This window comes from Pituophis catenifer, unplaced genomic scaffold (assembly GCF_029215685.1).
Source record: "Pituophis catenifer annectens isolate HBS135680 unplaced genomic scaffold, rPitCat1.0.hap2 SCAF_10, whole genome shotgun sequence".
NCBI lineage: Eukaryota > Metazoa > Chordata > Lepidosauria > Squamata > Colubridae > Pituophis > Pituophis catenifer.
This window is the reverse complement of record NW_027256890.1, coordinates 3,587,493-3,613,376: the sequence shown is the minus strand read 5'-3', so window position 1 is coordinate 3,613,376 and position 25,884 is coordinate 3,587,493. Positions and strand designations below refer to the sequence as shown.

Below are 25,884 nucleotides of genomic sequence, written 5' to 3'. Positions count from 1 at the left end.
GTAGTTATGACGGTCGCAGCGTCCCCGGGGGGTGGGGTGGGGGGGGGCACGTGATCCCCTTTTGCGACCTTCTGACAAGCAAAGTCAGTGGGGGAAGGCCAGATTCACTTAACAACCGGGTTACTAACTTTTCAACTGCCATGATTCATTTAACAACGGTGGCAAGAAAGGTTGTAAAATGGGGCAAAACTCACGGAACAACTGTCTCGCTTAACAGCGGAAATTTTGAGCTCAATTGTAGTTGTAAGCCGAGAATCTGTTTTTTAACTTTTCTGTCTTTTTTAAATCTTCTGCCTTTAACCATCTTCCTGGTCCGTTTTTAATCTTTCTGCCTTTAACCATCTTCCTGTCTCTGGTTTTGTTTTTTTAACTTTTCTGCCTTTTTAAACTTTTTGTCTTTCTGCCTTTTTTTTTAACCTTCTGTCTTTCTGCCTTTTTTAATCTGCCTTTCTGCCTTTTTTAAAATCTTCTGCCTTTCTGCCTTTAACCATCTTCCTGGTTTGTTTTTTAACCTTTCTGCCTTTAACCATCTTCCTGTCTCTGGTTTTGTTTTGTTTTTTAACTTTTCTGCCTTTTTAAACTTTTAGTCTTTCTGCCTTTAACCATCTTCCTGTTATCTGCTTTTTTAACCTTTCTGCCTTTTTATACTTTCTGTCTTTTCCAAAGCCTTTTTTTTAACTTTCTGCTTTTCTGCCTTGTCCACCCAGGTCTCCTTGAACATGGACGCAACTGGTCCGCCATTGCCCGCATGGTGGGGTCGAAGAGCGTCTCGCAGTGTAAAAACTTCTACTTCAACTACAAGAAAAGGCAAAACCTGGATGAGATTCTGCAGCAGCACAAATTGAAAATGGTAAGCGTTGGCGAATTGGCTTCACGTCGGCCAAGCCTTGTGGCTTGGAATTATTTTCTCGGTGGATTCGGTGTTTGCCTTCCGGCCGGGCTTGGGGTAAGCACTAAAATGAGGTGTGTATGCGACCCCAGCTTCGTGGCCAAATGTTTTGAGTCCGGAGAAAAAAAATATTTGCCAAGTTGTGGTTTATGGGAGATGTACACATTCATACAGGTGGTCCTTGATTTACAATGATCCGTTTAGTGGCTGTTTCAAGTTATGACAGCCCTGAAAAAAAGTAACTTAGAATAGGTCGTCACACTTACGACCAGTCCTCACACTTATGACCGGTCTTTGCACTTATGACTATCACAGCATCCCCCAAGATCAAACGATCAAAATTTCAGGTGCCTGACGGTTACAATATCCCGGGGTCCCATGATCACCATTTGCGACTTCCCCCCGGCTGACTTCTAAACAAGCAGAGTCAGTGGGGGAAGCCAGATTCGCTTAACGTCTGCGATTCGTTTTAACGACTGTGCAGTGATTCGCTTAACCATGGCCAAAAAGGTCGTCAAATTGAGCCTGGCTCACTTAACAATCAGCCTTTCTTTGCGAGGGAAATTCTGCTCCAAGTTAGGGTCGTAAGTCAAGGACTACCTGTATACACTGCAGGTGAGTTTCTGAGATATTTCTCACTGGTTTTGTGTAGTAGAAGCAGCAGTGATCTTGGGTTGTCGTTCAGAAAGCTTTCCTCCTTAGCCTCAGTTTGCTCAGATGGGGAAAATGAGCTTGGGATGACAGATGTGGCTATTTTTAAGCGCCCGCGGCCATTTTAGCAGTTTAACAGAGTTAGAAGGGACCTTGTACTGTAGGTCTTCTACTCCAACCCCCAACTGCCCAAGCAGGAGACCCTACACCCTTTCTGACAGATGTCAGTCCAGTCTCTTCTTGAAAGTCTCAAATGATGAAGCTCCCACAACTTCCAAAGGCAACTTCTGTTCCATGGGTTGATTGTTCTCACTGTCAGAAAATTCCACCTTATTTCCAGGTTGAATCTCTCCTTGATCAGTTTCCATCCATTATTCCTTGCCTGGCCTTCAGGTGCTTTGGAAAATAGCTTGACCCCCTTCCTCCTCTCTGCGGCAGCCCCTCAAATATTGGAAGACTCCTCTCCTGTCTCTCCTGGTCCTTCCCTTCACTAGACCAGCCATGCCCAGTTCCTGCAACCGTTCATCGTATGTTTTAGCCTCCAGTCCCCTCATCATCCCGGTTGCTCTTCTCTGCACGCTTTCTAGAGTCTCAACGTCTTTTTTATAGTGTGGTGACCAAAACTGGATGCAGGACTCTAGGTGTGGTCTTATTAAGGCTTTATAGAGTGTATTTCAAGGCAGCCAGCTCTTTAGATACCACGTTGACTTCATCCACTTCGTCACTTTTCTGCAGCCAAATCTCCCCCCCTTTTTCATAATTATTATCCCAAAGATTTATCTCTTGCCTTCCAGCGAAGGGCTGCAGCTGAGCGCGTTCAATAAAAGCATAAAGGAAGGTGTGTAAATCAAATCTAAAACAGCACAAATAAAACCACTGTTGTTGTTTTTTTAAATAACAAAACATGAATTAAAATCGTCTTTGGGTCCCAAGGCAATAGGGGCTGAAGGCCTTGGATGTTTTAGGATGAAAGTTCTCTCTAAGATATTATGGCAGAAGAAGAAAAAATGGAAGGCTTGTAAAAGCTTAAAAGCAAAACAGGTGAAAAAGAACAAATTTTGGGGGAAAGAGGCCTCGATTTGCAACCAAAATTGGGAGCAGAATTTCCGTTGTTAAGCAAGGTGGTTGTTAAGTGAATCGTGCCTGATTTTGCAAGTCTTTTTTTTTTGAAGTTGTTAAGTAAATCATGTGGTCATTAAGCAAATCCAGCTTCCCCTGTTCATTTTGCTTGTTGGAAACCAGCTGAGAAAGTCGTAAACAGCCATCACGTGTCCGGGGGGACGTTGAAACTGTCATATAACACATGCTGCTTGCCCAGGGTCTGAATTTCGGTTACTTGACCGTGGAGATGTTCGGGGGTCATAAGTGCAAGGACCGGTTATCAGCCACCTTTTTCAGTGCCGTTGTAACCTTCGCTAAACGAATGGCTGCGAATCCCTATTTTTTGGAAGAGGCCAAGGGAGTCAAGCTGGAATAGATGGGAGGAAGGCGGCTTTTGTATGGCAAACCATCACTAAGCCAACCACCATTAAGCCATATATCCGTGATGGCGAACCTATGGCACGGATGTTCTGTCCCCATCTCACACACGCACGCACACAAACAGGCAGCCGGGGGTTAAATAAACTGGCAGACAACCAATTCTTTCGAAAAGAGGATTGGCAGCAACCCAGTAGCTGCTTGCCAAGAACTTTACTCATAAACAAGATACACACAGTTAAGAATTGTCAAGTCCAGTCCATAATTAAATCCAAGGCCGATAATGTTGTTTCCAAAGATGCAATGTGACTCGATAGTAGTTAGTTTTGTCCGTCACAGAGTCTGAATGGCCACCTCACCCCCTTATATCCCCTGTGGGGTGCGGTCCAGTGACTCAGCTTAATCTCTGGCATGCCTCCTTTTCTGTTGCGTGCGCTTGTCTCTCCGATGCTGGCGTGGCTCCAGCCAAGACTTATCTCCTTCACTGTCCGACTGTGAGGAGTTATTTGACTCCTGGCCAATCTCTTCTCCTACAGGAGACACCTGAGGCATTGCCAGAGAGGAGGGTCCTGGAGAGGGAGGCCTGGCCAACTCCTCTCCTTCATGTTCAGAGCCTTCTCCCTCCGATAAGTCGGCCTTGGAGGTCGGAGCCACAACAACGGGTGCCACAGGTGGCACATGGAGCCATATCTGTGGGCATGCGAGCGTTGCCCTACCTCAATCCAGCACGCATGCGTGCGTTGGCCAGCTGATTTTTGGACCCTCTGGGCCCACTGGAAGTCAGGAAATGGGTTGTTTCTAGGCCGCCAGAGGGCCTCCGGGGGAGTGGGGAAGGCTGTTTTTGCCCTCCCCAGGCTTCTAGAAAGGCTCTGGAGCCTGGGGAGGGCAAAAAAATGGGCCTACTGGGCCCACCGGGCCATCGCATGCCAAAAGTGGGGGGAGAGCGGGGGAGGCCACACGCACATGCGTGGGGGAATGGGGTGCATTGAATTATGGGTGTGGGCACGCGCGTGTGCAATCCCCACCCCACCCCCGCTTTTGGCACACGACGGCAAAAAGTTTAGCCATTGCTGCCATATATGATGGTTTGGTTCAACTGAATTTGATACATAAGAGTTAAAAAATCCCCGTACTCTTCTCTCTTTTCCACTTCGTGCTTTTTTCTTCTCTTCCTTCTCTTTTCTTTTTTTTCGCTTTCCAACCTGTGTTTGGTATCTTGAATCGTCTTTGGAGAAAATTAAAAACCCCAAACTCAAAAAAGAAAACACCGTATTAGTGGCGTGGAATTGAGTAGTATGGCTTAGGAACGGTGAGTGCGTTCGTGTGAATGTGTCTGTTGTGTTTACGCACCTATCCATTGGCTAAAAAGTGACACAGCAGAGAGGTTCAGCAGCAACAACAGCTGTTGTGTTTCTTCCCCCTGCCTGATCTTATCCAGAGCATCAGACGGGGCCAGGCAGAGTAGGAGTAAGCGAGGGAGAGAATAAAAAAAATATGTATCTATGAAAACGTAGCAATAAGCGTGGAATTTGCAGAGAAACGAGCAGTTGTACAAATCAGCAGAGAAGGAGGCAGCAGACGGCAGAGAGGGCTGTGAACAGAGGTGGAATTCAGCCGGTTCATGCGAACCGGTAGTGGAAATTGCCTGCCCACCTGCCCTGGCTCTATGCTGTTCTATTTAGACACATTTTTGAGGCCGAGTGGATGCAAGGAAGGCGCCCGCATGAGCAAAGCGCATGCACAGTAGGCTGGGTGCATGCACGGAAGGCAGGCGTGTGCATGGACTGGGCGCCCGCACACAGAGAACCGGTAGTAACAAAATGTGAAACCCACCGCTGGCTGTGAAGCCAGATTTAACTCTGCAGGTAGTCCTTGGTTTACGACCACAGTCAAGCCGAACATTTTGGCTGCTAAGTGGGACCATTGTGAATTGAGCTTTTTGGCCTCATTTTACAACCTTTCTTGCCACAGTTGTTAAGCAAATTAATGCAGGTGTTACGTTTGTAGCAAGGTTATTAAGTGAATCTGGCTTCCTTATTGACTATGCTGGTCAGAAAGTCGTCAAAGGGGAGTCACGTGTCCTCGGGACACTGCAACCGTCGTAAATACATGCCAGTTGCCAAGCATTCTGAATTTCGAATCATGTGATCACGGGGAGGTTGCAACGGTCGTAAGTGTGAAAAATGGTCCCAAGTTACTTTTTTTCAGTGCTGTTGTCACTTTGAATAGTTAAACTGTGACCGTCGTAAGTATAAACCACTTGCCAAACCATCTGAATTTAGGTGGTCCTCGACTTAAAACAGTTCCTTTAGTGACTGTTCGAAGTTATAATGGCACTGAAAAAAAAGTGACTTAGCACCGTTTTTCACACTTAACGACCGTTGCGGCCTCTCCGTGGTCACGCGATCAAAATTCAGACGCTTGGCAACTGACTCGTATTTATGACAGTTGCCATGCCCGGGGTGTATGTGTGTGTCACATGATCCCCTTTTGCGACCTCCCGACGAGCAAAGCCAGATTCACTTAACAACCGTGTTGCCAACTTAACAACTGCAGGGATTCACTTAACAGCGGTGTCAAGGAAGGTCGTAAAAGGGGGCCAAACTCGCTTCCAGTAATGTCTCCCTCAGCAACAGAGATTGTGGTCGTGAGTCGAGGGCTTGCCTGGACATACGTTGCAACGTGTCGTTCCAGCCTCCGCCTTGTCTCTTTGCCGCCAAGGAGAACTGACGCACAACGACACAAAAGATGCTGCTCTCGGTTTGTGTGCGAGAAGTCACCAAGTCCCAGCGGTCCTTTTCGGAGACTCGGCTGGCTGCGTCGGAATGACTGAGTCACCGCGGGGGACGAGTCCTTCATTTGGAAAACCGTACGGGCATCCCCGGGAAATCGGCTAATTGAATTTCTTCGGCTTTGCCCAGTCCTCTGCAGTCCTCACAAAATGCAGCCGAATGCCAGCATCGCACCAGAGGGTTGTGATGACGGCAAAAAACCCCCCAAAAAACAGCTTTTTATTTTTTTGACTTGTTAGCGTCCTGGGGATTTGAATAGCCTCCTCTTGAGTTTTGGAACTCAAATGGAAACAGGCTGAACACTCAATGTCAAGGTTCAAGGGAGGAATGAAGGGGAGGATTTAAATTCTGCCTCTTTCCAGCTCTGCAAAAAAAAAATGTGCTTTTTGGGATAACGGAGTCAGAAACCCTCTACCATTCCAGACCACGGGCTGTCTAGTCTCTTCTTAAACGCCTCTGGTGTTGAAGCACCCATAACTCTTGGAGGCAAACCCTTCCACTGAATAACAGAATAAAGGAGTTGGAAGGAAGGGACCTTGGAGGTCTCCTAGTCCAACCTCCTGCTCAGGCAGGAAACCCTCTACCATTCCAGACCAAATTTCTGTCCAGTCTCTTCTTAAAAGCCTCCAGTATTGGAGCATTCACAACTTCTGGAGGCAAGTTGTTCCACTGGTTAATTGTTCTAACTGTCAGGAAATTTCTCCTCAGTTCTAGGTTGCTTCTCTCCTTGATTAGCTTCCACCCATTGCTTCTTGTCCTGCCTTCAGGTGCTTTGGAGAATAGCTTGACTCCCTCTTCTTTGGGGCAGCCCCTGAGAGATTGGGACAGTGCTCCTTTAAACTGCTCTTCCCGTTTCGATTCCATTTGTCCGTTCATTCCCTTCTGAGGCTGGTGATCTCACAGCAAATCCCAATTAAGCTGTTAGGTGCAAGAAGCCAGGAACCAGGATAGAGTTCAAAAGTATTACAGATCTTATTTCATGTTACCTATACAGTTATGGGACGCGGGGGCTCAGTGTCTAAGACGCTGAGCTTGTCGATTGAAAGGTCGGCAGTTCAGCGGTTCGAATCCCGAGTGCCGCGTAACGGAGTGAGCTCCCATGACTTGTCCCAGCTTCTGCCAATCTAGCGGTTCGAAAGCGGGTAAAAAATGCAAGTAGAAAAATAGGGACCACCTTTGGTGGGAAGGGAACAGCGTTCCGTGCGCCTTTGGCGTTGAGTTGTGCCGGTCACATGACCATGGAGACGTCTTCGGACAGCGCTGGCTCTTCGGCTTTGAAACGGAGATGAGCACCGCCCCCTAGAGTCAGGAACGACTGGCACATATGTGCGAGGGGAACCTTTACCTTTACCTATACAGGTAGTCCTTGACTTATGACCACAATTGAGCCCAGAATTTCTGTTGCTAAGCGAGGTATTTGTTCAATGAGTTTTTGACTCCCATTATACGACCTTCCTTGCCGTGGTTGCTAAGCAAATCTGGATTCCACCTTGACTTTGATTGTCAGTTGGCCGCAAACAGGGAATCACGTGATTCCCCAAGATGACTGCAACCATTATAAATACGAGCCAGTTGCCAAGCATCCAAATTTTGATCACGTGACCACCTGGATGCCACAACGGCCGTAAGTGTGTTAAATGAACGCCCCTTTTGTCAGGGCCATTGGAACTCTGAATGGTCACTAAGTGAATGGTTTTAAGTCAAGGACTACCTGCATTACAAGTTTATTTCATGCTACCTATACACAGGAGGTTCAGATTAACAGAGTTGGAAGGGACCTTGGAGGTCATCTAGTCCAACCCCCCACCCAAGCAGGAGACCCTACACCATTTCTGACAGATGGCAGCCCAGTCTCTTCTTGAAAGCTTCCAGGGATGAAGCTCCCAGAACTTCCGAAGGCAACTTCAGTTCCACGGATTGATTGTTCTCCCTGTCAGAAAAATTTTCCTTATTTCCAGGTTGAATCTCTCCTTGATCAGTTTTCACCCATTATTCCTTGTCTGGCCTTCTGGTTCCTTGGAAAATAGCTTGACCCCCTCCCTCCTCTCTGTGGCAGCCCCTCAAATATTGGAAGGCTGCTATCCTGTCTCCCCTGGTCCTTCTCTTCACTAGACTAGCCATTCACCAGACTGGAAATCCGAGCTACCAGCAGGCAGGGTGACCAGATAAGAGTCAACGGACTTTAGGGAGAGCTAGACTGGGGTCTCTTACAGGGGTGTAGACCCTCCAAATTCATGTTGCATTTGAACATCTCTTGTCACCTCTCGCCTTGACTACTGCAACGCTCTCTACATGGGGCTCCCCTTGAGGAGCACCCGGAGGCTCCAACTGGTCCAGAATGTGGCCGCGCGGGTAATTACGGGAGCTGCATGGCACTCCCACATAACACCGCTCCTGCGCAAGCTGCACTGGCTCCCAGTGGTCTTCCGGGTGCGCTTCAAGGTGTTGGTTACCACCTTTAAAGCGCTCCATGGCATAGGACCTAGCTATCTCCGAGACCGCCTGCTGCCACCGACGACCTCCCATCGACCTGTGCGCTCCCACAGAGAGGGCCTCCTCGGGGTGCCATCAGCCAAACAATGCAGGCTGGTGACCCCCAGGGGGAGGGCCTTCTCTGTGGGGGCACCTACCCTCTGGAATCAGCTGCCCCCTGAGATAAGGAGAATCCAAGACCTTGGTGCCTTCCGCCGTGCCCTTAAAACTTTCTTTTTTCAGCAAGCCAGGCTGGCTTAACATATTTTTTAATTTTTAATTGGTTTGTCGTTTTAAACTGGGGCCAAATTAATATATATTCTTTTAATTGTTCTTAATGTTTGTATTGTATGTTTTTATCTGGCTCTACACCGCCCTGAGTCCCTTGGGAGAAGGTGCGGTATATAAATTCGAGATAAAATAATAATAAAAAAAACATCGGGTCTTCAGGTCACGTGACCGACTTGTTTTACGACCTTCATGATTTACAACCATAACGGGACCGGCATCATTAACGGCTGCTATATGTCGAGGACTGGCTGTTGATGGTCTTGTCTCTATTCTCTGCGTCTTCCCTATTGATGTCATTCGCCTGACTTGATCATTTACTTTAGAGCAGCAGTTTTTTTGGAGTTTCTCTTTCTTTCTTTCTTTTTTTTTTTCCTTTCTTTCTTTTTGGCAAAAGAACAATGAACGCTCAGCTGGTTTGCGTTGCCATTCTTCTTTCCTTTTTTCTTTAAAAAAAAAAATGGAGGGGGGAAACACAACCCACGCTATTGTTTGCCGGCAACAACAGATGTCATAAATCTGAAGAGAGAGAGAGAGAGAAGGGAACAAAAAGCTTGCGGTTAATCTAACATCCCCTTTTCCTAAACATTTGCTACTCTGTGTGCATACATAACCGGCTGGGCCAAGGACGCGCAGAACGGAAGGTCTCGAAATCATGTTGATGATTCAAGATCATGGGGATCTTGGAACGGAAAAGTTGCTTGGGAATCCCAATGGTGCTTTTTTCAGGAGGCAACTGGACTTTCTAGTTTTTTCTTTGAAGACGTTTTGCTTCTCATCCAAGAAGCTTCTTCCGCTCTGACAGGATGGTTGAGAATGGAAGGGTTTATACACCTTGCAGGCAGCTGGTCCTTTGCATCCTTTGAGAGGGTCCTTGAGGCCACTTGGAGGTTTCTCTGTGTCCTCAGGGTCACCTGAGTGGTGCAAGTGGTTCCTGTAGTCCGCAATTTTTTCCCCTCTGGAAATCCATTCCTACTCCCACACCATTCCAGGGGTCTTCATCCCAAATTGCATAGCTAAAAGTCTGCAGAGATTCTCAGTCCTCCAGGTCATGGTTGTCCCAAAGGGGCTTTTTTTCAGGAGGCGACTGGACTTCCTTGTTTTTTCTTTGAAGAGGTTTTGCTTCTCATCCAAGAAGCTTCTCCTGCTCTGTCTGGATGGTGGAGAAGGGAAGGATTTACATTCCTTGTAGACAGCTGGTCATTTACATCCTTTTGGAGGGTTGTTGAAGCACAGGAGGCAACTGGACAAGAAAACTCCAGTTGCCTCCTGAAAAAGTACCTTTGGGACAACCATTGATTGATTGATTGATTGATTGATTGATTGATTGATTCGATTTATATGCCGCCCTTTCTCCAGAGACTCAGGGCAGTTTACAATGCATTAAGCAATAGCCTTCATACTTTTGTATATACCTGCTTAGTAGGGCTTTCACGCCCCCCCCCAACAAGCGGTGTTCTTTTTTATACAAAGTCAGCTTATTGCCCCCACAATCCGGGTCCTCATTTTACCTACCTCGGAAGGATGGAAGGCTGAGTCAACCTTGAGCCTGGTGAGATTTGAACTTGCAGTAATTGCAGGCAGCTGGTGCTACTTAACAGCACTTTAGTCTGCTGCGCCACCAAGGCTCAATAAACCATGACCTGGATGACTGAGAATCTCTACAGCCATTTGCTGAGACAGGAAGACACACCCACCCCCCCACACACAGTTTTGGGTTTAATTTGGATTTACGATGCTCACAAACAAACCAGATTTAGTGGATCATGTCTAAGTGCTACTAGCTCTGTTCACTAGAGTTCAATCCTCTTTTAATTGGGTTTTCAGGTAGTCCTCAATTTACAAACTTTGGTTTAGTAGCCGTTCGAAGCTACAAATGGCACCGAAAAAAGTGACTTATTACCATTTTTTCACACCTGCGACTGTAGCAACAACCCCACCGTCAAGTGATCAAAATTCGGACGCTTGGCGATGGGTTCATATTTATGACGGTTGCCGAGTCCCGGGGTCACATGACCCCCCCCCTCCGGTTTTGTGACCTTCTGACAAGCAAAGTCAACGGGGAAGCCGGATTCGCTCGGCAGCCGTGTCTCTAACTTAACAACTGCAGTGATTCACTTACCAACAATTCTATTCTATTCTATTCTATTCTATTCTATTCTATTCTATTCTATTCTATTCTATTCTATTCTATTCTATTCTATTCTATTCTATTCTATTCTATTCTATTCTATTCCAGTTCTAATTTCTATTCTGTCCTGTCCTGTCCTGTCCTATCCTATCCTATCCTATCCTATCCTATCCTATCCTATCCTATCCCTATCCCTATCCCTATCCCTATCCCTATCCCTATCCCTATCCCTATCCCTATCCCTATCCCTATCCCTATCCCTATCCTATTTTCTATTCCTTTGGAAGCTGTGGTCCTCCAGATGTGGCAAACCTTTCCTTGTTCTCCAGATGTCGTGCCGTCTTTTCCGAAGACGACAACGATTAACCTTAGTGAAACATTTCCTACCCTGCCTTTCTCCTTCGTGCAGTCTGACATGCAGTTCCCGTGTCACATCTGGAGCACCGGGGATTTTTTAATCTCAAGTGTGTTGTGATTTTTCTTCTTCTTGTTGTTGTTGTTGTTTAAATCCCTCTTTTGCCTTAACCCCGTGCTCCAAAACGGAAAGCCTTCGGGGGGAGAACAACGACCAGTGGGAGGGCAGCGCCGCCATCCAAAGCTGATTCCCCCAGTTGTCCACCCTGGGTTAATTTTCTTGCTCCGTCAGGGTGGCATGAGTCACCCGGGACGACGCGAGGAAGAGGCGGAAGCGCCAGGACGGCTTCGCCATAGTAACGGGAGTGTTGCCGAGTTTGTGTTCAACAATCATCAAGCACCCCAGCGACTCCTGATAATGTGCACTTATCCAAATTGCGTCTCTGGCAGGAGTTCAAACTCAGCCAAGGCTTCTCCTGCACGGATGAAATCCGGGTTTTGTTTCCCCCCCCCCCCATTATATTCGAGTTTATTCTAAGAAAAAACCCACGTTAGAAAAGCGAAAAGAGGAAAAAAATATTTTTTAAAAAAAAATCTGAACAGCGTGTTGTCTGAGTACAATTAGTTTTGAGCAACAAAACAACGATAAGCATAATAGTAATATACATATCATTAATAATAAACACATAGTAAGAATAAGATAATTAGAATAGGATTACTAGGTACGCGGTGGCTCAGCGGGTAAGACACTGAGCTTGTCGATCGAAAGGTCGGCAGTTCAGGGGTTCGAATCCCTAGCGCCACGTAACGGGGTGAGCTCCCATGACTTGTCCCAGCTTCTGCCAACCTAGCCATTTGAAAGCACGTTAAAAAAAAATGCAAGTAGAAAAATATGGACCACCTTTGATGGGAAGGGAACCGCGTTCCGTGCACCTTTGGCGTTGAGTCATGTCAGCCACATGACCACGGAGATGTCTTCGGACAGCGCTGGCTCTTTGGCTTTGAAACGGAGATGAGCACCGCCCCCCAGAGTCGGGAACGACTAGCACATACAGTATGTGCGAGGGGAACCTTTATCTTTACCTTATATTTAATATATGAAGGGACATGGTGGCTCAGTGGCTAAGATGCTGAGCTCGTCGATCGAAAGGTCGGCAGTTCAGTGGTTCGAATCCCTAGTGCTGCATAACGGGGTGAGCTCCCGTGACTTGTCCCAGCTTCTGCCAACCTAGCAGTTCGAAAGCAGGTCAAAAATGCAAGTAGAAAAATAGGGACCACCTTTGATGGGAAGGGAACCGCGTTCCGTGCGTCTTTGGCATTGAGTCATGCCAGCCACATGACCACGGAGACGTCTTCGGACAGCGCTGGCTCTTTGGCTTTGAAACGGAGATGAGCAGCGCCCCCTAGAGTCGGGAACGACTAGCACATATGTGCAAGGGGAACCTTTACCTTTAATAATAAGATTACCTTATCTATACTGGAAAACTTTCATTATATAATTAATCATTCTCTTATTCTTTTTAGACCCTAACCTCCGTTTCTGTTAGTTAGCCATTGGTAAAAACAAGTCCCATGTTAAAAAGTATTCTGTTTCTTCCTTCTCCTTTATTTTTAGTGTTAATCCGTCCATCTCTGCACTTTCTAATATTTTTATTATAATACCTTCGTCTGAAGGGATCTCTTCATTTTCCCACTGTTGTCCAAACACAATTCTTGCTGCTATCAATACATGTCAGATTAGATATCTATTCCCTTTATTATACTGTTCTGGTAAAATACCCAACAAAAAGATTTTCTGGTTTAAAATCAATATGTGGCTTTATCATTTTGTTCTAACCATGTATGTAAGTTTAGTCCAATATTTTTTTTGCAAACATTTTAAAAAGTCACCCGGCCGGGTTTTTTTTTTTTTTTTCGTGCCCAAGACAAGAACTCACCGTTTCCTGGTTTTTAACCTGGTGCTTTAACCACTAAGCCAAACTATCTCTCCCTGCATCTTCCCAGGATGAAATCAGAATTATAGCGAGCAGAGGTGCCAAACGCTGAATTCTAGGTCTTTTGTAAAGCCGGCGTAAAACTTTCAAAAGTATTTTCCGTACAAAAAACCCCCCGTCCTTGGATGTTATTAATGCGATGGACCAAAGTAGTAATAACAATGGCCGTGCAATTGTGGCTGTGTGTCTGTGGGTGTGGTTGTGTAACTCTTTTCCTTCCTTCTGTGGTGCGGTTGATGCTGTAAGAGGTTGTGATGTTGTGGAGGTCGAGCCATTTAGCGAAAAATACTTCCGAAAGTGGCCATTTTAAGCCAATTCTCGGAATCTTAGCTTCTTTCTTTTTAGGCTTGTAATTTTTTTTATTTTTTTATTTTTTGCATTTGTGTACAAAATGTTTTGCAATCCCTGGAAGACAATCCACACTCATTTCAGCCCTTGCTATTTTCAAGGATGGCCATTTCAACCTCCTAGTATTGTGTGTGTATGTTTAACAAAATAGTTATTCTTTGTTGATGCTGCCAGTGATGACAAGATTCATAACTTTCCCTTTTTCTCTTTGGCTTGCTCAGGAGAAAGAAAGGAACTCTCGGAGAAAGAAGAAAAAGGGGCCCGTGATCCAAAACGAGGAAAGAGCTTTCCCCCCGGTGACCGAGGACGAAGAGATGGGCCAGGATGGGTCGGGCACCAGCGGCAATGAGGAGGAGATGGCTGAGGAGGTCGAGGCAGAAGGTGAGATGTTTCTCCAGGATGAAGTTGAATCTCGTGGTCCGTTTTTGCTTAGAGCAGGGATCTCCAAACTTGGCAAAACTTTAATGTCTGTGGAGATGCTCGGTCATCCCGAGTCATGCTTGTCCCAAAGGTGCTTTTTCAGGAGGCAACTGGACTTTGATTTTGCTTGAAGACGTTTCAATTCTCATCCAAGAAGCTTCTTCCGTTCTAGCTGAAGTCAGAAGTCAGCCAGAGCGGAAGAAGCTTCTTGGATGAGAAGCAAAATGTCTTCAAGCAAAAACAAAGGAAGTCCAGTTGCTTTTTTGGGGGGAGGGGGAAACCCCCAACTTTAAGACTTGTGGACTTCAACTCCCAAAATCCCTCAGCCGTCATGGCTGGCCTGGGGAATTCTGGGAGTTGAAGTCCACCCATTTTAAAGGCACCCAGGATGAGAAACACTGCTGTAATCCTTAATATTTCTATTTCCTGAGCTAGCTTGTCACTAAGGGCTGACCTTCATGCTTGGAAGCCCACCCAAGCCGTGTTCTGTACCCCAGCAGAGCATTATAATGTCACAAGAGGCTGATAAACACTATCAGATTTTCTGGAGAAGGAGCCAGAGATTAAAATCTTCCTGATTATTACTTAGCACAGGGGTCTGCAATCTTAAACACTCAAAGAGCCATTTGGACCCGTTTCCCACAGAAAAGAAAACACCGGGAGCCACAAAAACCCTTCCCATGCCTGACTATTTCTTGAGAGGCCACAAAACTAGCATATGTAGTTGAATTAAACTGTCTGTTTTCTTCTGAAACTTTTCTTTTCTTGGATTTATCCATGGTTGGCTTACCGGGGGTTGAAAAGCTCAATAAATCGCGTGCCAATGGGTGTCGCACATTGGCGGTTGTGACGCATATTTTGAGTGACGGAGCCGCAGCAGAGGGGTGAAAGAGCCACATGCAGCTCCAGAGCTGCAGGTTGCTGATCCCTGATTTAGCAGGATTTCTGGATTAATCTTCAATTAATTTGTAGCAACGTGGGATCAAGTCTTGATTCTAGACAAGATCATTTTTTGGCTGATTAGCATCAGAGGTGGGTTATTGTTGTTGTTAGTGGTGAAGTCGTGTCCGACCCATTGCGACCCCATGGGCAACGTTCCTCCAGGCCTTCCTATCCTCTACCATCTTCTGGAGTCCATTTAAGCTCCCGCCGACTGCTTCAGGGACTCCATCCAGCCACCTCCTTCTCTGCTGGACACACAAGGAATTTGTCTTTGGTGCATAAGCTCTCCGTGTACATAAAAGAAAAGATACGTTCATCAAGAATCATAAGGTACAACACTTAATGATAGTCACAGGGTACAAATAAGCAATCAGGGAACAATATCAATATAAATCGTAAGGATCCAAGCAACAAGGTTACAGTCATAGAGTCATAAGTGGGAGGAGATGGGTGATAAAAACGATGAGAAGATTAATAGTAATGCAGTCTTAGTGAATAGTTTGACAGTGTTGAGGGAATTATTTGTTTAGCAGAGTGATGGCGTTGTGGAAAAAACTCTCCTTGTGTCTAGTTGTTCTGGTGTGCAGTGCTCTACAGTGTCGTTTTGAGGGTAATAATAATAATAATAATAATAATAATAATAATAATAATAATAATAATTTTATTTCTATACCGCCCTTCTCCCGAAGGAATCAGGGCGGTGTACAGCCTATTTAAAAACACAGAACAAAACAACGATTAAAATTTAAAATCATTAAATAATTAGGCTCCAATTAAAATCCCAAAAATTTAAAATACCCCAATTTAAAATCGTTATGTTGCTAACCCGGCCTGGCGGAACAATAGGGTCTTGAGTGCGCAGCAAAATACCCGGAGGTCAGAAATCTTACGAATTTCCGGGGGCAGTTCGTTCCACAGGGCTGGGGCTCCCACAGAGAAGGCCCTCCCCCTGGGTGTCGCCAGCCAACATAACTTGGCCGATGGCACCCTGAGGAGACCCTCTCTGTGGGAGCGGACTGGTCGGTGGGAGGCTATTGGTGGCAGAAGGCGGTCTCGAAGGTACCCGGGTCCTATGGGTAGGGTAGGAGTTGAAACAGTTGATGTCCAGGATGTGAGGATTTTTTCCAGGCAGTGCTTAAAGGAACTCATTACAAAGCAGTTTTCAGGTAAATATTCTGTGTCAGAGACGCAGGCATGAGTCAGAGATGCTGGGAGGCGGGGGGGGGGGGGAGATCTCATAGAGGGGGATGCAACAGCTGGTTCCGAGGACACTCGGTACACACGTGTGATGCGCTTTGCAAGTTTGAAGCGAGCGTTGGTTTGGTTACGGGAACTGGGCCTGGCTGGTCTAGTGAAGAGAAGGACCAGGGGAGACAGGATAGCAGTCTTCCAATATTTGAGGGGCTGCCCCAGAGAGGAGGGGGTCAAGCTATTCTCCAAAGCACCAGAAGGCCAGACAAGGAATAATGAATGGAAACTGATCAAGGAGAGATTCAACCTGGAAATAAGGAGAAATTTTCTGACAGTGAGAACAATCAACCCATGGAACAGAAGTTGCCTTCGGAAGTTGTGGGAGCTTCATCCCTGGAAGTTTTCAAGAAGAGACTGGACTGCCCTCTGTCAGAAATGGTCTCCTGCTTGGGCAGGGGGTTGGACTAGATGACCTCCAAGGTCCCTTCCAACTCTGTTAATCTGTAATCTAGTTGAATGTCATCGGAGGCCAGACACCGGGACCTCTAAGCTGGAGGGCATGAAATTGAAAAGTCTTTGAGTGGCCACTCAGCCCCCCTGCCCCATCACACATCTAAAAGGGTGTAAGCCTTGCAAATTTGAAGTTCACTCATTCTGGCTGGGAATTTCTCTGGAGTTGAAATCATCCAATGTTGATTTCTCCTTTGTAAACCGGCATGGCTTGCATTGAGCTTCCCCGATTCTGAAAAAGCCAGCCTTTTTCCTTGGCGTCGTTTTAGTTTCTTGCAACGGATGCAAAACAGCGAAGGCTTTTTCCCAGCGACCTACTCTGCCCCTCCCAGATTCTCTCCAGATTGCAAAGTGCAAAAAAATAAAACAATAATAAAATAAAATAAAATTGGAGCAAAGCCAAGATCCTGCAAGCTTTCCCAACCGAAATGGGGAGAAGTGGCACTTTTCTCTCTCTCTCTCTTTCTCTCTCTCACTCATTCTCTAGCAGAATGTTGGCCAAAGCTCTCCGAGATTCCTGCTTAGTTTTGTTTTGCAGAAGGGAAGAGGGGAAGCTGCCTTTCGGAGGTGCTTGGCGAGGAGGGAGAATTCAGTGATGCTTGGAATTTGGTTGGAGGATTTAGGAAATGGAAATGGAGCTTCCAATCTGGGCAGACACTATTCCCTGTTGAGTTGACCCAAGCAGTGTTTCTCAGACTTGGCCGCTTAAGATATGTGGACTTCAACTCCCAGATTTCCCCAGCCACCATGGGTGGACTTCACCTCCCTTCAATATGGGTGAACTTCAACTCCCAGAATTCCCATCATCGTGGGTGAACTTCAACTCCCAGAATTCCCTAGTCATCTCTTCCCGTCCCTTCAACATGGATGATTTCAACTCCCAGAAATCCCCAGCCAGAATGAGTGAACTTCAATTCCCTTCAGCATGAATGGATTCTGACTCCCAGATTCTGAGACTTGAAGTCCGCATATCTCCCAGTAGCCATGTTTGAGAAACCCCGGATCCAACTTAAGCCTCCCATCATCTTCTGTCTTTTCCAAAATCTAATTTTCAGGAGAATTCTTCCCTAACCCTTTAAGAGACTTCTCTCTCTCTCTCCTCCACTGGTTTATTTGGATCCACCTTCCAAGAGACTTTCCCATGCCTTGTTCTTCTGGAGCATCCTTCAGCACCTGAACGTTTCCCAAAAAGTTTCAGGAAACTATGACTTCATTTCCTTCTCACCCCCCACCCCCCACCCCTTACCGCCACACCCAAGCCCAGGGGTCTGGCTGCCGCCTCCGTTCTGCCTCTGTTTGTGTCGACGGTAGTCGCAAGCCTCCATTTTGAAGCCCGCATACACATTTTCGGCATCCTTGTGGTGCCTTCCTTGGATCCGATCCCAGAGCTGGGGTGGAGCACGGAACTCCGTTCCCTGGGCTGCGCCAGCATTTGAAAAACCTTTTGGATGGAGCCAAAAAGGATATAGAAAGATAGCTGTCCTTCCGCTGTGCCAGGAATTCCAGGTTGCACCAATTCCAAGCCGAGACACATTCTGTGCTCCGAACAAGCAAAGCAGTTTTAATTAAATTTTTGGGAAGGCTCCTTACCTGGAGGAATGTTCCTTTCACATATGCGCCAAGGATTGTGCAACAAACCTCAGAGGTTCTCATGATGCAATCAGGTTTTTTTTTTTTTTTAAATGATAATGAAGATGAGGTGGTTGTGTGCTTCTCCACCTGTTTATCGAATTCAGAGTGTCGATTGCAAAGAATTTCCACGGTGGCCGCTGGGTTCATTTGAGCTGGCGGGAATTGCTCGTCAAGAATCTTCTCCCCTCCCCCAAAATCCTGAGTGATGTCCCCTTCAAGTCATGTTTGACAATGGAGCTGTCACCTGTCTTGACATGTTGCAAGCGAGCCCCAGGTGTTGATGACACCTCCCCATTAAAAAAAAAAAAAAAGGACTCAATCAGAATAGAGCTGGAAGGGACCTTGAAGGTCTTCTAGTCCAACCCCCTGCTGAAACAGGAGACCCTATACCAGTGGTGAAATCTAAAATTTGTTACCACCGGTTCTGTGGGCATGGCTTGGTGTGTGGAGGGGTTAATGTGACTGGGTGGCCAATTTTTTTTTTTTTACTCTTAAAACCATTTTTTCTCCAACCTCTTCGGTGAAGAGGTTGTAAAAAAATGCTTTCAAAAGGCTCTGACGATCCCAGCTGAGTTGCCTGATCGGCAGAGGCTTTTTTTCTTTCAAATGCCTCTGACGATCCAAGCTGAGTTTTTTAAAAAGCCTCTGCTGATCAGGCAATTCAACTTGGATCGTAAGAGGCATTTGAAAGAAAAAAAGGTGTTTTTTCTTTTAAAAGCCTTTGATGATCCCAGAATTCCCGATCCGGTAGTGATGGAGGCGGGTGGTTCGGAGAACTGGTAGCAAAAATCTCTCCCCTCCCCCATTCCCAGCTGAGCCGCACAATCATCAGAGGCTTTTTTTTTTACTTTTAAAAGCATTTTTTTCCGGCCGAAGAGAGTGTAGAAAAAATGCTTTTAAAAGTAAAAAAAAAAAGCCTCTGATGATCACGCGGCTCAGCTGGGCATGTGGGGGGGGGAGAGATTTTTGCTACTGGTTCTCCGAACAACCCGCCTCCATTGCTACTGGATCGAGCGATCCGGTCCGAACCGGGAATATTTCCCCCCTGCCCTATACCCGTGATGGCAAACTTATGACACGCGTGCCAGAGGTGGCACGAAGCACCCTTTCTGTGGGCACGCGAGCCATCGCCCCAGTTCAGTTCTGCCGTGCCGGCCAGCTGGTCTTTGGGTCTCTGCTGTGCATGCATGCAGGGGGCATGTGTGGGGGGCCACACACGCATGTTCCGGGGGTGCAGGGCACGTGCAGGGTATGAAGTGCATGCAGGCGGGCACCACACATGCACGGAGGGCAAGGCGCATGCGGGGGGGCTGCAAGTGCATTGCATTTTGGGAGTTCGGGCGCACATTTACGTGCACGCTTTGGGCACTCGGTCCGGTAAAGGTTGGCCATCACGGCCCTCTACCATTTCAGACAAGTGACTGTCTAGTCTCTTCTTAAAAACCTCCAGTGATGGAGCACCCACAACTTCTGGTGGCAAGCCGTTCCACGGGTTAATTGTCCTCACTATTAGGAAGTTTCTCCTTAATTCCAGATCGCTCCTCTCTTTGATTAGTTTCCATCCATCGTTTCTTGTCTCGTCTCGTACTCTTGTACCCTAGTAGCAAATTTTGACCCTGCTTCACGTTGAGCGTGGTGCACAGGTGTCACTACCACCCTGAGCTCAAAGTAGACACCAGGGCAGGTAATCCTTCATTTACAACTGTTCAAAAGTCCCAAATGTTTGTGTTTCCCCCCCCCTCGAAAAAAAAATCCGGATTTTTGTGTGTGTGTGTTTTCCTTGAAAATGTTTCGCTTCTCATCCAAGAAGCTTCTTCGGTTCATTTCAAAAGAAGCTTCTTGGACGAGAAGCGAAACGGTGTTTCAAAGAAAACACCGAGAAAGTCCAGTTGCTTTTTTTGGATTTGGGGAACAGACAGACATATTTGGGATAACAGAGCCTCGGTGGTGCAGCGGACTAAAGTGCTGTTAAATAGCACTTAGCTGCCAGTTGCCTGCAATTAGTGCAAGTTCGAATCTCACCAGGCTCAAGGTTGACTCAGCCTTCCATCCTTTTGAGGTAGGTAAATTGAGGACCCGGATTGTGAGGGCAATAAGCCAGCTCTGTATAGAACAACACCGCTTGGGGGGGGCGAAAGGGGGGCAGGTATATACAAAAAAGTATGCAGGCTATTGCTATAATGCATTGTAAGCTGCCCTGAGTCTGCGGAGAAGACTCGGCATATAAATTGGACTAATAAATAAAATAAATAAATAACCATGACCTGGATGATAGAGAATCTCCATAACATTCATGGCAAGGCACTTCCTTTCAGTCTACTTCAGATGGTCAGTAAATGAATGGTTGCAGATCGAAGCCTCCTGTCGGGGAACCTCGAAGACCCAGAAAATCAAGAAGAGGAAGCTGGAAGTGAAGAATGAATTTGCTATGCGTACCATAAAGGACTTCAGCAAATCTCTCCCCCTTGCCTTTCAATGGAGTTTCGCCTATTCTGAAGCATTTGTGGAGTCGGTCTCCCAGATCAAGGTCGCTTTCAGTGCAGAAATAGGAGAACAACGTTAACTCTGCCCGTCCTTTTGAGGGCCTGCCAATCCTTCCCAATGGAAATAATAATAATAATAAATAATAATAATAACAACAACAACCAGTCAATGGTATTTGTGATGCATTTTTGAATGTTCAGTTGACTGAGTTTCATGTTTAATGAATAAAGTATAATAATTACAACAGCTTCCTGTCTGCAAAGAAATCCTGCAGCCTTCCAATTAGGTTTTTTACATTGGTGTGTGTGTGTGTGTGTGTGTGTGTGTGTGTGTGTGTGTGTGTGTGTGTTTTACAGCTGCAATCTCAATGAAGTGAAATGCAGGTCAAGGTTGGTAGGAAATTAATAGCGGCAAGCCCTTAAAATCCACTCCAGGAATTCGGGAGATCAAGTTAATAATGAAAAGATCACAAGCCCCCCCACCCCCATTCCCACCCCCACCTCCCTTTCTCCAAATGGGGGGGGCGTGTCTTTTTTTTTTTTTTTTTTTTTAATTTGATTTATATGCCGCCCTTCTCCGGAGACTCAGGGCGGCTTACAAATACGTTAAGCAATAGCCTTCATTCTTTTGTATATTTTATACAAAGTCAGCTTATTGCCCCCACAAACTGGGTCCTCATTTCACCTACCTTAGAAAGGATGGAAGGCTGAGTCAACCTTGAGCCTTGGAGAGATTCGAACCAGCAGAAATTGCAGGCAGCTGTGTTAATAACAGGGTGCACTAAACCCCTGTACTATCAAGGCTCTTTTAATTATCCTTGAAAGGTGTGGCTGTGTATTTTTGTGTAATTTGTGTGCGACTAGCCAACCAGTGATAAGTTTCACTTACCTTTGCTACTGGTTCACTCGCGCGTGCGCGCCATTTCTGCACATGCGCAGAGTGTATTTTATGACATCCGGGCGGGTGGGTGGAACTTCCCGCTGCTGCTGCTACCAGTTCGTGCGAACTGGTAGCAACCCAGCACTATATGCTTGAAAAGCATGGCTCAGAGCACCCCATTGTGACTTCACACCTGAGGATGGGTTTGGATAACGGTTGGTTTGGAATCTGTCCAGCTTTAGTGTAGCTTTTAGTGATTTCTCTTTGTGTGTGTGTGTGTGTGTGTGTGTGTGCATTGGTTCTGCAAGGTTTTAGGGAAAATTTGTTCTCGGATCAAAAAGAATCACCAAAATTAAGACACACAACCCCTCCCCCCTTGCAGATGATGGTAACCTTACAAACGACTGTAAAATATATTTGCAGCTAAAAGTTCCCTTCCTAAAAACAATTACCGGTACTCCTCGATTTACAGTGGTTCATTGGGCGACCACCGTTCAAAGTTAACAACGGCGCTGAAAAAAGTGAGTTGTGATATTTTTCACACTTACGACCGTTGTAGCGTCTCCTATGGTTCAAGTGATCAAACTTTGGACGCTTGGCCACTGACTCATATTTATGACGGTTGCAGTGTCACATGGTTTAATAGTGAATTTAACAGATGAACAGAGTTGGAAAGGGACCTTGTAGGTCATCTAGTCCAACCCCCCACCCAAGCAGGAGACCCTAGACCACTTCTGACAGATCCGGGGATGAAGCTCCCATAAATTCTGAAGGCAACTTCTGTTCCATGGGTTGATTGTTCTCACTGTCAGAAAATTTCTCCTCATTTCCAGGTTGAATCTCTCCTTGATCAGTTTCCATCCATTATTCCTTGTCTGGCCTTCGGGTGCTTTGGAAAACAGCTTGACCCCCTCCTCTCTGTGGCAGCCCCTCAAATACTGGAAGATGCTATCCTGTCTCCCCTGGTCCTTCTCTTTGCTAGACTAGCCATGCCTAGTTCCTGCAACCGTTCATCGTATGTTTTAGCCTCCAGTCCCCTAAAATCATCTTTTGCAACCTTCTAACAAGCAAAATCAATAGCCTGATTCACTTAAACAATAATATTTTTAATTTAGCAACGGCTGTGATTCACTGAACAACCCTTGGCAAGAAAGTTCATAAAATGGGGCAAAACTCACTTAACATAAGTCTCAATTAGCCACAGAAATGTTGGGCTTTATTGTGGTCATAATTAGAGGAGTGTAAAAATAACAAATTGAAGAAAGGAAGATGGTCTTTGGTAGACCAGCCCATCATGGTAGTTTAAAGCGAATCTGTTCTGGACTTTTCCCTTGTGAGTTTCTGGCACCAGAGTGTGGGGAAATGCACCTCCTCTCCTTCTGCTTGCAAAAATCCTAAGACGCTTCTCTTCAAAATCTCCACAGTCGCAGCCTGCAACCCTTCAGAGTTAAATAATGCATTGCAACTCACCAGCTCGCTGCCATAAAATATATTTTGTTTAGGGCTCCTTTGGGACGCTGAGCGTTTGTGCGTTGCAAATGGAACCTGGCCATCGAAATGAACAGTATGTCTTTTTGTTTTAATTCCAGTTGCCGTTAATAACAGCTCCGACACAGACAGCCTGCCTTCTCCAAGACTCGACACCAAAAAGCCTCCGGAAAACGAGTCCAAACCGAATCCCGAGGCCGAAGAAGAAACGACGGTCAACACGGAGAAAGCCACGATGTCCCCGGAAGCCAACGCCGTAGACTCCGCTGGTCAGACGCTGGATGGGACCGAGCCTGGCCCAGCTGGTAATGAAAAGCCGCAGGAGGAAGCAAAAGTCGATACGATAAAAACAGAAGAAGTAGAAGAAAACTCGAAGGAGCCAGAAACGGACGTGGCGGAGATAAAAATGGAGGAAGGGGCAAATGTTGTCCCAGAAGACAACAAGGCTGATGACCAGAAAAGCGAGACCAGTAACGGGGTGGGGGCAGAGACCGAGGAGACCCCCAAGTCGGAGAAGAAGGAGTGCCCCAAAGCAAGCAAAACCGGAAGTGCTGCCTCGGATAGCGATTCTAGCGCCACGTGCAGCGCGGACGAGATGGACGAGCAGGACCCGGCGGACAAAACCAAGTAAGTGAAAAGATGGTGGGCGCAAGGAAGGAAGGAAGGGGGTAGACACGGGAAGTCCTCGACTTACAACCGCAATGGAGCCCATCATTTCTGATGCTAAGCAAGATCGCTGTTGAGTGAGTTTTGAACCCGTCTGGCGACCTCTCTTGCCGTCGTTGTTAAAAGCGAAATTCCCTGCGGTTGTGAAGTTAGTCACGCAGGTGCTGAGGGAATCTGGCTTCCCCGTTGACTTCGCTTGTCAGTAAGCCGCAAAAGGGGATCGCGTCACACACACACACACACACACACACACACACCGGGAGACGGCAACTGTCGTAAATACAAGCTGGTGGCCAAGCGTCTGAATTTTGATTCCATGATCAAAACATGGGGATGCTGCAACGGTCGTAGGTGTGGAAAACGGTCACAAGTCACTTTTTCCAGTGCCGTTGTAACTTTGAACGGTCACTAAGTGAAAGGTTGTAAGTTGAGAACTTCTCATGAAAAGCGAACAAGGTGCTTTGGCACCCCTGAACGTTTAACTTTAGACCCCTGAAGGCTTTTCCTGCCCGGGATGAGGTGATTATTTTCTGCAGACGAGCCATCTGATTTTCAACAGCAGGACTTGTTTGGACTCCCGGGGAGATCTCTGGGGAAGCGGTGATCTTCCAGGGAGATCACTTCAGGGGTGAAATGCTTTCGGTTCAGATCGGTTCGACTGAACCGGTAGCGATGGCGGCCGGTGGTTCGGAGAACCGGTAGCGATGGCAGCGCGAGGCTCCGCCCACCCAACCGGTCGTCGTTACTTCCTGGTTTTAACCTGGTTTTAATCAGGAAGTAACCTGTTTTTTACCCTCTGCGCATGCACAGAAGGGTTTGTGCATGCGCAGAGGGTCCGTGCGCACATGTGACACGCGTGCACTCCTGAACCGGTTGGGAAGGTAAGTAGATTTCACCCCTTGATCTCCTGGGACTCCTGGGGAGATCTTTGGGAAACAGTGATCTTCCAGGGAGAGCGCCTGGGGAGATCTTTGGGAAGTCGCCTGGGGAGATCTCCAGAGAAAGGCGGCATATAAATTGAACTAATAAATTGAACTAATAAAGTAGTGATCTTCCAGGAAGATCTCTGAGTGATCAGCTTTTTCAACCAAAATCGATCTTTTGGGGCAATCTCCGTCTGGAAGACGTGATGGGATGGGCTTGGTGCACTTCCCAAAGCTGCTTTTAGCTGGAAACTCAAAACCATGTGTGTGTCTACGTTTCATTTCTGGTGCTTTGTGGGGAATGATTCAGGTTTCTGGATAAATTGGGTGGTGAGCCTACAAACGAGAGCGAGAGAGAGAGACGGGATGCGTGGCAAATAGCAAAGCCTCGCGCATCGTTTTGTACATTTCCTATGACCCCGGGAGCCATTGCTCGGAGATTTCATGAGTCAGGAGGGCGAGCAAGTTTGCATTGTGTGGTCAGAAACGAATCTAAAAAAAAAATAGGGGGTGGGGGGAAACCCCAGGGCTTCCTCTGAATCAGGCCATAGATTTCTCAGGAGCATCTGGAAGCTGAGTGAGCAAACCCTGTGACTTCAAAGTGGCTGATTTATGACCCTGATCTTCTCCGGGAGAAATTTGCACTTGGCTAATGATTTGTGACACCTCCTGACGGTAATTGAAAAGGCAGCTTCAGATCCTGCTTGGGATCGATGCCCACTGGTTGGGGTTAAAGGAGGTCAGGCGCCATCAGACGGTCACTTCCCGGACCGCCGGTCGGTTCTGGGACGACTGTCTGCCTGCCTCCCTCCTTCCCTCCCGCGGCTGAAAGGCTGATTTAGTGCAGCGCTTTTCACTCAATTTCCTTAAACGCCTCTTGAAATCATATTCTCGGGCAGACATTTATCAAGGGAGGACTGACCCGGGGCAAGGGAAAACAAGAGCATTGGGAGGACAAATTTATGGCATTGGCTGGAAGCGAGCCAGCCACCCCAAAAACATGTTGAGACTCTGGAAAGCGTGCAGAAAACAGCATCGGGGCTGGAGGCCTAAAATTTAACAGATGAACAGAGTTGGAAGGGATCTTGTAGGTCATCTAGTCCAACCCTCCGCCCAAGCAGGAGACCCCACATGTGGGATGGTGAACCTATGGCACACATGCCACAGGTGGCACCCGGAGCCATATCCGTGGGCACGCAAGCATTGCCCTAGCTCAGCTCCAGCGCGCATGTGCATGCCGGCGAGCTGATTTTCGGGCCTTCCGAACCCACTGGAAGTCGGAAAATGGGCCGTTTTGAGCTTCTGGAGGGCCTCGGGGGAGGGAGGGTTTGCCCTCCCCAGGCTCCAAGAA

General features: G+C 46.9%; 1 protein-coding gene across 1 annotated transcript in view; it reads left to right on the top strand.

Moving 5' to 3' along the window:
• NCOR2 (nuclear receptor corepressor 2) overlaps window positions 1-25,884 on the top strand; it is a 170,045-nt gene that overhangs the window by 79,053 nt on the left and 65,108 nt on the right. The window contains 3 exon segments of the mRNA XM_070951279.1: window positions 708-850; window positions 13,620-13,779; window positions 23,046-23,571. Of these exon segments, the coding sequence (XP_070807380.1) occupies window positions 708-850; window positions 13,620-13,779; window positions 23,046-23,571 (829 nt within the window).